The sequence below is a fragment of the Strongylocentrotus purpuratus genome, unplaced genomic scaffold (assembly GCF_000002235.5).
Source record: "Strongylocentrotus purpuratus isolate Spur 01 unplaced genomic scaffold, Spur_5.0 spur5_scaffold_6, whole genome shotgun sequence".
NCBI classification, from domain to species: domain Eukaryota; kingdom Metazoa; phylum Echinodermata; class Echinoidea; order Camarodonta; family Strongylocentrotidae; genus Strongylocentrotus; species Strongylocentrotus purpuratus.
In genome coordinates this window covers 7,402,728-7,415,178 of record NW_022145612.1, presented here as the reverse complement: position 1 = coordinate 7,415,178, position 12,451 = coordinate 7,402,728, and the positions used below count along the sequence as shown (strand labels likewise).

Sequence of the window (12,451 nt, the reverse complement as noted above, 5' to 3'; positions counted from 1 at the left end):
GATAAGGGAAGTCATTATTAATCTATTTCCTTGATGCACTATCGAAAGGAAATGAATCAAGCATCAAAACTATTGGTGCAGATTTGAAAAAAGCAAATAATATACTTAATTTTGCTTAGCCTTATCTTTCAATGACCACTATCACTAATCTATATCACTTATCACACATTTAATATAAACTACATAATTGTTTTTATTTGATTAGTAAGCAAGTTTTGAGTTTGTGAAAGCTCAAGAGGGCTCTTGGGAGTTTACTTTTTGGGTGAGTAATAATAAGAGATTTTGAAAGATGCACACAGAAGGCAAAAACGAGATGTTTTGTATTCTATTGTTATTGGAAATACTTATTTCCCAAAGGCGGTAATGGATAGAAGAACTTGACATCTTCCTGAATATTTTTTTTTCTTTTCAATTATATTTCTTAATATTAGAGCATGTGTAGGTATATTAATTTTAATTCTTAAAAAAAAAAAATTCCAAAGCAAGTTACACATTGAAGAATGAATACTTTAACATATTTAATAGTTGATATTATTGAATTCAGAGAATTTTTTTCTCTATTCATGTTCTGTATAACATTTAACTTTCCCTTCACCCCCCCCCTCCCCCCCCCCTCCTCCTCCTCCCATTAGTGTCACATTACTTTTATGATGCTACATGATGTCAGTTTCAGGATTAATAAAACATGTTATCCCAGACTACAACTAATTGTATTTCTACTTTTTACACAGAATAAAGAAAGCTACATGGTGTACAAATGTTGCACCACGCTCCATGTTTTACTCTCTCATCTAGGGACTCGCTCATCAGCAATCAAGAGAGCATGGCCTTCGTGCTTACATACATGACTGTTACCACGGTAACGCCAAACATAATCCACCAGGCGACACGACTGAGCGCAAACATACATGTAGGAATGCGGTCAAGGCAGGGAAGTGGGGAATCATTCATGGTTTCAAACTTCCTGACCAGTGGGAGAAAGTCTCCAAGTTTGTCAAAAATTCCACCATTTGCTGATTTTCGATTGGTGGAAGTTCGGAGCTAATTTGGGTTTGCAGATTTTGATCTGTAACATGCTTGATACAGCCTTGAGGCTTTCAGAGCTGTATCTGTATGATAAATCTCAGAAAATGGCTTCAGTAATGTTTCTACGATGAGACTTCAACATGTGACTGTTAGCAATACTCTGATATAATTGGATTGTGTATGAATTGTAAATCTGAGAAGTTCAGTACAGGAATTGAACCAAAAAGGTTTACATGAAATAATTTGTTTTATCCAGAATCATACACTTATACATGGAAGCAATGATCAAACGAGACAATCATTTCTATTCTACTCTTACAAAAGAAGATAAGAGAACCTACATCTACATGTTGGCCTATGTGTATCAGATAAAATAATGTAACTTAGAACAGAAATAAAAAACAAAATCTGAAGACAGTTCACTAATCTCTAAGCTTACACTGATTCTAATGAAACCAATTATAAGTCCCTGGTATGTCATGATACACATACTAAGAAGCTTCATATGATTGGCAAAGATACTTATGTAAAGGTCTCTTTAATGTTCTTTCTCCTAAAATTCTGCTGAATATGATTTTGGCCATGTCCAAAGGGCAACAATGATGCATATCGCAATAGTTCCTATTTCTGGATTCCTATGATTGGATTGGAACCGCCATTTCCAGCACGACATCCTACTCCAATCAGAGGGCAAACCAAGGCTATTTCTCATGAAAACAAAGAGAATCGATGCTTGAAGGGTCTTACTACGCGACACAGCACACTAACTGACGATACCCTAAGGCTTCCTCAACATGCTAGTACGTCACCATCATGCTTTCCTGAGTCAACCTGGTTTACGGTTGGCAAAGGCCTTGTCAGAGTTGGTTTTAGTAATGGCTTCCCTAGCCTAGGGTAGCCTTCAACCAAAGGAATTATAGATAAAGGTGCAGCAAAACAGTTTAGCACCTGAAAAATTATGGTACAATGCATTGTGAATCATCTACATCCTATTTTTACACAAGAAGAACTCAAAAGAATCTTCCATATGACCATACTGCAGAATATTGATCAATGATTATGCAGTGTAGTTTCTGAGACAAGTTTTGACAGTTAAAATGCCCCTAACAGCTGAGAAAATATTGGAGTTGGGTTAAGACATGTATCCCAGATGCAATGGAAGGACAAGAATTGCATGTATACACAGTCTGGTACAAGAGAGCTGTAATTCATAGCCTTTAGCATCTTCTTTGCTAGTGCTGGAGGATCATTTTATGAAACAAGAGAAGATAAAAGATGATTTCTTACGTGAAAGGCAGCTTGTAGTCATTAGGCTTGATACAGCGGACGTAATGTGGAGTAGTTGAGTTCAGCTTCATCATCAGGTACGTCAGAGAGTCACGGAACTGTGAAGAATCAAAGTTTATCAGTTAATTACATTATCTACAAACCTGGGGAATTGATCACGTATAAATGCACTCAGGTAGAGCCACAACAATTATTAGCTTTTTACCAGATGTTATAATGAAGAATGAGTTTACTTGCAAGCATCTAAAAAAGAAGCATTACAAATAACATCAGTTTCACAGTAGATACATGTATATACATGTACTTCTACATGACTTTCAAAGGACAAGAAAGATATGAGAAGTGAAAAATCAAGTGGAATGACTCTTATTCTTATATCAAGGACAAAATTGCACATTCTTACTCATTAATTATATCATGTTTATTGTGTATGCAAACTCACACACTAGAATTATAAAAACCAACTGGATTACACTAGTACAAACAGCACCATCAATAATGACATCATCAGCATCATCGACACTACCACTGCCACCACCACCACCACCACCATCACCATCACCATCACCATCACCATCACCATCACCATCACCATCACCATCACCATCACCATCACCATCACCATCATCATCATCATCATCACCATCATCATTACCAACATCGTCATCATCATCATCACCATCACCATCATTACCATCATCACCCTTATCACAATCATCACCATCATCACCATCATCATCATCATCACTCCTCCTTTCCTCCTTACCTGACTCCCTACAGATCTCTTGAATGTCTTGGTACGGCTGACCGGTGCTACCATTGGTTTGACGCTACCTCTTTTGTGATTATGTTTAGGCGCTTCTGGTTTGGGACGGAACAGTTCTGCCACAAACTCATACTACCATTCACCAATGAAAGGGAGAAAATGAAAATGAGGTTATGTTAAGAAAAAGAAAGAAAACTAAAAGCCTACCAGTATATGTATCAAAATGATAATCCACATCATACATGATAAAAGTAATACTTTAATGCATCATTATTTGCTTTTACTTCATAACTCCCATTTAAAGAATAGATTTCTTAGGTGCCTTTATCCAAATACATACATGAATCCAAATACTTTCATAAAGATTCTTAAGAAAATGTACCACTTACAAAATCTGAAAATAAAGATGGTGTAGAGAACAATTATTCAATTTCAACAGGAAAAAAAATATCACAACAGAATAGTCTCTTCTATCTCCTCACCTCTATGGGCAATGGATTATAATAATAATAATAACAATATTGATAAAGCGCTACATATCCATATCTCTAGAGATGCTCAAGGCACATACAAATAATTTAAATTTATGTGAAGAGGTTCATATATGCAGATGAAATAACAAATGTAAAAAGCCTTTCTAGGTTTACCTGACTAGCCATGAGGATGTTGAGATGCTCATCATTGACCTGGTCGCGGTTCTTCTGTACGAATCCTTCAGACTCGTACTCCACCTTATCAGCAAAGTGATGGACCAGGAACGCTGTACGAGAGGTCCTGGGCTTGGAGAAGTGACCGTGTGCTGTGAGCTTGTTGTAGAGTTTGTTACACCAGTTCTCATCAGATCCCTTGGGGAGCTGTAATAGAGGGAAACAATATTTGCAATTTGTAAAACAGTTGTATTTCTAAGTAATTTACATGAACATAGAATAGGAATAGCAAAACAGGAATAGATGGATAAATCCTCCTCATCTTGTATATCAGAAAGTCTGCAATAACAATGATATAAATAGAAAACAACACCCAACATACAGTGCATTTCTAAGGTAGATCTCACATTATTTTACAAAGATACAAATGTCATATATATCTACAGGTATATCTTCAAAGAAAGTCACTTTTAAAGCAAGTCCCCAAGCACTTTACAACAGTAAAACTGAAAATCTTCACAAAATATCAAAATCTATATTCAGAAGAAAATATTGTATGCATTATCAATGGAAGTTAGTGTTTCCCCTGAAATAGAAAAAAGGGCCTTGATGATTTAACCTTTTTGTACATTACAAATCCTTCTATTCACTAATGGACTCCTCTAAATGTATTCCGTATGAAATGAGACAAATACATATTTTAAAAAAAATATGAGAACTTACCATACATTCCTCATCCAGGAGATCTAAGATACCTAGCTTGCTCTCAATCATATCAATACAAGGCTGGTTGTCATAGTAATCAATGAATGACCACTCAATCTGCTCCTTCACATACTCCTCTTGCTCCAGCTTGAATACATGCTGTGAAGAAAAAAAATTGGAAAATTATATTGATTTATTGATTACTGAATGGTCTGATATATTTAATGATTTGATTTTGATTTGATTTGATTTGATCTATCAACTGCAATACAGTAATACATTTCATAAAATGTGTTAACATAAACAAGAAGACAAACTCTTGGTTGGTAAAAGGGGCCAGATAATAGCACATGTGCTAGTCGAGCCCAACCCCTCAAACAACTGCATCTTATAATACTCACAAGTAATTTATTTAGTTCTGTGTAGAAAATTTGTTTATTCCTAAGGTTAGGTATACTACAATGTGTAAAAGTATTACCAATTTTCATACACACTAAAAAAAAAAAAGAATTTCATGAATCATCTTTCTCATCTTATAATGGAAAATTTACAGACAGATTCTTAAGCTTGTTTACAATTATATCTAATGCTCAAAGATAAAAACATGTGAATATAAAAAGAAAATGCACTCTCACTGAACCCTAGTTTCATTCCATTCACTATCCTATTGAATAATTTCTTTTTAATTGAAAAAACCCTGAAACATTTAGTTCTGAAGAAATTCACCAAGTCATGCATACTGCTAGTATCCTGAAATTGCAATAGCTCCCCCTTGAGTCAAACTTTGTTCATCCTTGTCTATAAATAGTCTATTCCTACTTTGCATGGCAAGCAACCCTTGCACTGAGCATCTGGCAGTCATAACATCAAGCCTGTAGCTGAAAGTACTCATCATCCTGATTTTTGATTTTATTATGTTTCTTTTATTGAAAGGTGGGAGATTGAGTTTTAGAGTGTCATGACCTAGCTCCACAACTGACTAAATTACTTACCTGTGTGAATTGTTGTTGCAACTTCTCATTGGCATAGTTAATGCAGAACTGTTCAAAGCTGTTGATCTCAAACATTTCAAACCTGAAACAAAAATATTGAAACAAATCAAATAGATAAAAAGAATTCATATCTGGTAAATCAAACTAAACCTGATGAATGTTCACATTTAGAACCAAGCAAAGAGAATTTTATAAGCAATTGACAGCTCAATAAATCTTTTAAACTCTGATCTTGTAAAACTGTATATAATTTGGATTTTACTTCAGATCAATTATTGTAAAAGTCTGATTTCATATGACTTATCTAAATTTTGGACCTCGAATAGTTTATGAAATTGTTGTGAACAGTTTAAAACAGGTATTTATTACCTAAAAGTACATTGGGAGTTTACAAGATACCGGCATGTTTAGTAAACTATATGTTACTGTAACATACAATAGGATAAGAATTTATAAATATGGATTGCTAAAACTTTCACACAGAAAGCAATAACAAGATTATACAGAAAATCCTTACTGACTGAGCTCAGAGCGGGACATTAGGAAGCATCAATGAGATTTCAAGCAAACAATTTAAGGCTGACAGCCTATTTTCACTCAGTTTTAATCATAAAAACATGTTTTGATAACTCTACAAAATGTCCAACTGTCTCGATTAGGTAACCTAGTTTTACACAGCTGCAGATTTTATTAGCTCCTGTCGTTTGTTTTGACCATGTCTCTCGGGGTAATGGCAGGCCTTTTTTACATCCCATTTCTATTTTCTACTTCTCCTCTCTGCTGGCCCTCTTCCTGAGAAAAGACTTATTAAGGTGTGGCATCTTCCTGACCCCCTTGTCTTCAACTAAAAACATTGCATCCCCTCTGTGTCCTTCAACGTTTCAATCCATAAGCCTTCAAATCAGAGTAGGCCTTATTTACATCCAATATAGTGCTCATATCAAAATTGTGCAGCTACTTTACTTTTGCTATAAAATGCAAAGAACTACATGTATTTCATCTGCTATGAAGTACATGTAGGACAGTGTGGTTCTCTATGCAAATTCCTTATCATTTAAAGCAAATTTTGTGTCCTGGTAATAAATTTTCACAAAGAAAGAAACCAGCTCTAAGTAACTCAGAGAAGTTTATAGTGCAATAGATAAGCTGCTTGGGTCTGCAAAAGGACATGAACTCTGTGATAATCACATTAACCGAAAAACTCATCTCCCCTGTGCACACAGAGACCACAAGTACTACTAGTTTGGTTTCTTTCTCTTCCTGAAATCATTTTTCAGCTATTATATATAATTTTTTTATATATATAATTTTTTATATATATATATATATATATATATATTGTCTGTATTTAAAAAATTTTTTTTTGTTATCTTGAACAGCAAGTGTAAGTTTCATTTGAATCTAGGAGATTTTATTTCCCATCATTACTAGAATTCAATCTTTATGACTCCGCTCAGCAACTTAATCAGGGCAACAGGAACACAGGTTTAAGAGCAAAGTCAGAATGACCTCAAAATTTTACCAAGAATTCTATCAAAGAGATATGGTATGATCTTCATTTTTGACAGCATCTTCCTAATGGCCCCCTTACGTAAAGTTTAGTGTACCATACTCTAAAAGGGGCATTGTACAGATCGCCTAAAACTTTGTAGCACTGGAATAATTAGTCCATACCCGTAGATGTCTAGTACACCGATGAAGTTGGTTGTCTTGGCCTGTGTGTCCATGGCTTTGTTGATCTGTTCCACAATCCATGTGAAGAGCTGAGAATAGATGTGCTTGGCAAGAGCATCCCTCGAGAACACCGCCTGCAAATATACCAAAGAATAAGATTCATTATAAACAATTAAATTCATATATAAATACAAACAATGCATGGTGCAACAGGTACAAATGAGCTTTGAAAGAAGATGCTATCATGTAAGACCACAATAATTTGTCTGTTTGAAGCATGAAGGGCAGCAAATCTGTGTTACATAAGTATATGACTTAAAACTCTTCGAACCCTCAGCAGATATTTACAACTATTCCATTTTCAACAAGATATGTGTGAGATTAAATAATATCCACACACACTTTTATAACATTTATATATAGTATATATATATATATATATAGTATATATATATATATATATATATATATATATATATATATATATATATATATATACACATGTATTTGTGTGACAGAAAGTTATCAAAGGACCAAAAAAAAAGACATCAGAAAACAGAGGAACAAACAGAGAGAGAGAGAGAGAGAGAGAGAGAGAAAGAGGAATACATAGGAAAAATGAGAGAGACAGAGACAAGGACAAAGGAAATCAAAACTGGCAATGAGCTGTCTCCATCAAAGCGATTGAAATTTCAAATTCAAACTGACACTTGATAATTCAACAATGTGTCACATACTCCAAAATATCCTGCAGTTGTTGGTTAGTGCTACAATTGATATCCTCCATGAAAGTCAAATCTGTAACTCACTGTTACAAAATGTATCCCTCTTTTTGCTGTTTTTTTTTTTGGGGGGGATGAGTATCACAAAGTTTATCAAAAGAAATTCAACATGGGATAAAATTAATTTAATACGGTAAAGAATACTTGAATGCAAAATGAGAATGTTCTAATTAAAAGTCAACCAAACAGAAAACTCACAAATTTACATGTTGTTAAAAAAAGTTTAATAGTTTAATAGCAAAACAATTACAATAGAGCTATGTGCAGTTTGTACATGTACACATACATGTATGCCCATCAGCAATCTCTATGTACAAAATTGAGTTCTTTGTCCCCATCTCCTATTAATTTAAAGATACTGCAGTACAAGTCAAAAGAGTAAGTAATGCTAAGCTTCCTAATAAAATCAAACTTCAATGATGTTACTCTGTGCCTTCCAGATACCTCTCATTGTTTATATTAAAGTTTCTTGCGCACATGACCGCGTTGAGATGCGGTCAAGTCCTTCCTGTTTACACAGTGAATCACGGCGGAGGATTTCTCAATCAACACAGACTGAAATTACGTCGTTGATTCGCAAGGAGCGTGTCAATTCCGGGTCCTCCCACCTTCCGGTACGCCAGATCAAAGAGGAGTAGGGAGGAGGTGGGGGAAGGGGAACAGGGGGAGGGGTCTCGTGGGAGGGGAGGGGGAGAGAGAGGGTGTTTCATGATTGTCAACATCTGAAGGCTGCCAGACAGATGGAGGGAGTAAACAAAATTTCTTCTGTTTTTTTCTGTTGTTAACTACTGATAGCAGTTTCAACTGTTGATTTTGCATATAAAGAGGACATTTCCTGACACTGTTTTAGAGGTAGTGACACTTTCTATCTAATAATTTCTTGCCTTCTTTATTTCCGACTGTTTCCTTGATTTATCTTTCCAAATAATTATCCTTGATTAAGATAAACATAGCATCCACCCATTCAATTCATAAATAATCATCTCCCTTCTATAAAGCTTCCACTTCCAGAAATCTTCCCTAACAATTCACACATGTCCTAACTTTTGTCTCAACATATGTTCAGGAAGTCAACTCAAATCAAAAGGGCCACATTTTCTTGGACATATTTTGAAACTTATCCAAGTTGCAAGATAATAATAGCACCACACAAGTAGTATTTGTGGATGGAACCAAAATAATGGTATTATCACCCACCATTATAAAGTCATCTACTGATAGCTGATTTCTTGGTAGACCTTTCCTCAAACTTAACCTAATTTTCCAAGTTGGTAACGCAAACACTTTATTAGAACTAACCTAATATCCACAGTTGGTTTCACATAAACGTGATTAGCTCTAATCTAATTTTCACAGTTTGTCACAAGTAAAAAACAAAAATCTAAATTCAACATTCTGATCTGCCGTGTGACTTGGTCAAATCCCAGTTGGTTACTGAATCCCGTGTCTAGGTTTTCAGTGGCAAAAAATAGAAAAGTATCTTTCTTCTAAATCCGTCTTCGCATGACCAAGGATCATGATGCTCGTGGGAAGGGTCTGCATCCCTACTGTATATGTAAAACAAGTTCAAGGTGGCTAACTAATTGGACTGTTCACACAACTTCAAACATTTGTTTGACATTGTGCAAGCCCAGTAAACATAATGTTTTGCATATGAAAATACAGAAAAGAGAAATTTTCTTCAAAATGGTGGATTTGGGTTGAGTAAAAGTGGGGAAATATGCATATCAATTCATTTAAAGAACTGATACTGTGAAAGAACAGAAGAATTTTGTGTTTGCTTGTTAGAGTTAAGTTTTTAGAAATTCTGTTTTTACAGTGTATGACTGTGCTCATGAGCAGTCTGGATCACATGGGTCACCAAGTTATAACTCTGGACCCAAACAGTGCTACCGGTAAATCTAAATACAGGGCACAATCATAAAGACCTTACAACTGTCAATCCTGACTACCGATGATATAAGCTACCTATTGACTACTGAATTCTGTGATCACTATGCTTAGTACAGGAACCACAAGGTTTCCAGTAGGCTATGGTTTAAACCTAACCTTAAGGAAACCTTCCATGAATATTTTTCCCCAAAAAGCTTGTGAAGCCATTAAATTTCCCTCAACCTCTATCAAACCTCTGATCAACCACCATTTCCACTGCTACCCTAAAGCATGAATTAACGCACGTCCATTCACACCTCCGATAAGTTGCGCATCCTCAACCGTCAACTTTTGGATGTTGCGTAAAAGAGAATCATATTAATCCGAGATTCGTCTGCAAATCAAGCCTGAAATGAACAACTTCCCAACAAATCAAGTTTCTGTCGACCTGCAAATGAAGATTCATTTCCCTCCACAGAAAACAATTACCAACATGACGACGAAGACTAAAAGGTTAATATTCTTTGCTTCTGGTATTATGATGAAAAGTAAAATTGTTACAGTATCAAGAGGGATTTGCACTGAGCACTAAAACCTACAAATAAATCATGTCTGCTGAATGAAGTTGATGGGATGAGTTTAAATGCAGAGAAATAGTAGAATGACAAAATATTGGTAATGGTGGAACAAGAAGGGAAAAAAGATTGGTACTTACAAGTACATGTACAAGAATGCTGTCCATATAGACTGTATAATTATGTTGGTGTTAAAATTTGTTTACAATTAGCTGATTCCGAAATCCCAGTTATATATGCATAAGATTTTTATTTAGTACATTGGATCATCTATTTTTTTAACTCTTTATCAAACTGTTTCTCTTACTCAAAGTTAAGATAACTTTTACAAAGTTTATTCATATGACCCTACACTATGTTTGTGATCATTCTCAAGTCTGCGCTGCCATCATAAAAAACGCATACTTTCATCCACATGTTACTAGTTTGCACCTTCTCATAATACAAGCGTATTCTCCCATGATCTACTACTTGAAAATGTTTGAATATACTTTTCCTCTTGAAATTGGGAAACTCGTATTTAAGATATGAACTCTTACGACCCCACACAGCGAGGCCAATCTCAATATTATCAATCCGCAACTTATGGAGGATACTATCAAACACTTCACCTTCAATATTATTCCATTTCAATCAAATTTCCTGCACATGTAGTTCTCTAGAGTAAACGCTAATGTGGCAATGACATGTTCAGACTGAATTGATAATAGTTAAGCTGCCTGAACTCTTCTGACTTTGTTCCAAAACTGTAAGTGCAATTTTAATTATACTACAGCATGTTTTTATCAGTTACTATACACTGAACATATATGTTAATCATAATCACACACAAAACTAAAATTTCTATCATTTATTTAATGTCTCCCTGCTACAAATGTCAAAATGTGATTTTCTTGTTTCCCTTTATTGTTTACTTATCAATAAAGTGATGAACCAAAAATTTAAGTTGGGAACTTGAAGGATAATAATAGATATGTTACATATGAAGCTGAAAGAATATAGTTGGAAATTATGATCACTGCATGGAATGATTTGTGTGGCTACTAGGTCACTAAATATACTGTAACTTCTGTTAATGTCCCATGCTCAAATATATAGTTGTAGATTAAAGCAAGTAGGCTTTGGGACTTACAGCTCTATATCCTTAACAAGTGACATTATAATTGAAGATTTAAGCCTTATCAAATTAGTTTAAAACCTGGAACCTCCCAGTTACAGACGCAGCATATTCCTCCTTCTAATCATTCTGCCCCAAATGTGAAATATGAACTGTATTTTCCACTAAAATCTGTTAATATCTATCAAAAATGACAAATCAATGCTATTTATGCATGTATATTAATCGAGCCAGGGTACACCGAGATGTTATTGAGACACAGCCCTGCAGCACTGTAGTGCCAATTATACAGGAGTCAGGAGCTGATTGGTAGGAAATGAGCATTTCCAGCTGGAAAACCACCGGAGTACGCAACTCTCAATCAACTCCAACCTAATGGCATCTCAGTCTAACATGTCTATTTATAGGAATTGGTGATAATTAATACTGGAGTCATGTATATTGAAAGGATCAAGTTCATATTCATTGAGCTATATAACTCAATCACAAATCAACATTTAGAGATTAATGGGGGAGTAATCATACTTATAAGGCCTGCTATGAGGTGACATTGCAATTCTTCATATTCTGTTCATAACGTTTTAAAGTTGAAAACTTGAGTCGAGAGTATGATCTTTAGATCAAAGTTATTAATCGTGAATGAACTACAACGTATGCAATTTATGAACCCCTTGGATATGATTTATTTTTGGTATTGCAACCATTTTCCATGTGTTGGGTATTTGAAGGGTTAATGTGTGGAATTGTTCAATACTTCCACATAAAATTGTATGGTTTCCATTATATTTTCCTTTTGTTCATGAGTATGTCAACTATTAAGAGCAAGAGAGGAAAGAGCAATTCAAAATAAGAATTGAAAAATTAATTCAACTATTCCCAATAGCTTCAGTGGCATTTATCAACAATCAGCACTCTATTTTCATCCCCTCTCTACAGTTCATGATAAACTGATTTGACAGGAATCAAGCTGACGCAATCCGTGGCATTTGAATATTAATGTCATATCAG

General features: G+C 34.9%; 1 protein-coding gene across 1 annotated transcript in view; it reads right to left on the bottom strand.

Annotated features, from left to right (window-relative positions):
- LOC373234 (myosin V) overlaps positions 1–12,451 on the bottom strand; it is a gene marked incomplete at its 5' end in the record, with an annotated part of 109,378 nt that overhangs the window by 55,543 nt on the left and 41,384 nt on the right. The window contains 6 exon segments of the mRNA NM_214490.1: positions 2,314–2,411; positions 3,080–3,211; positions 3,727–3,933; positions 4,450–4,590; positions 5,424–5,505; positions 7,098–7,231. Of these exon segments, the coding sequence (NP_999655.1) occupies positions 2,314–2,411; positions 3,080–3,211; positions 3,727–3,933; positions 4,450–4,590; positions 5,424–5,505; positions 7,098–7,231 (794 nt within the window).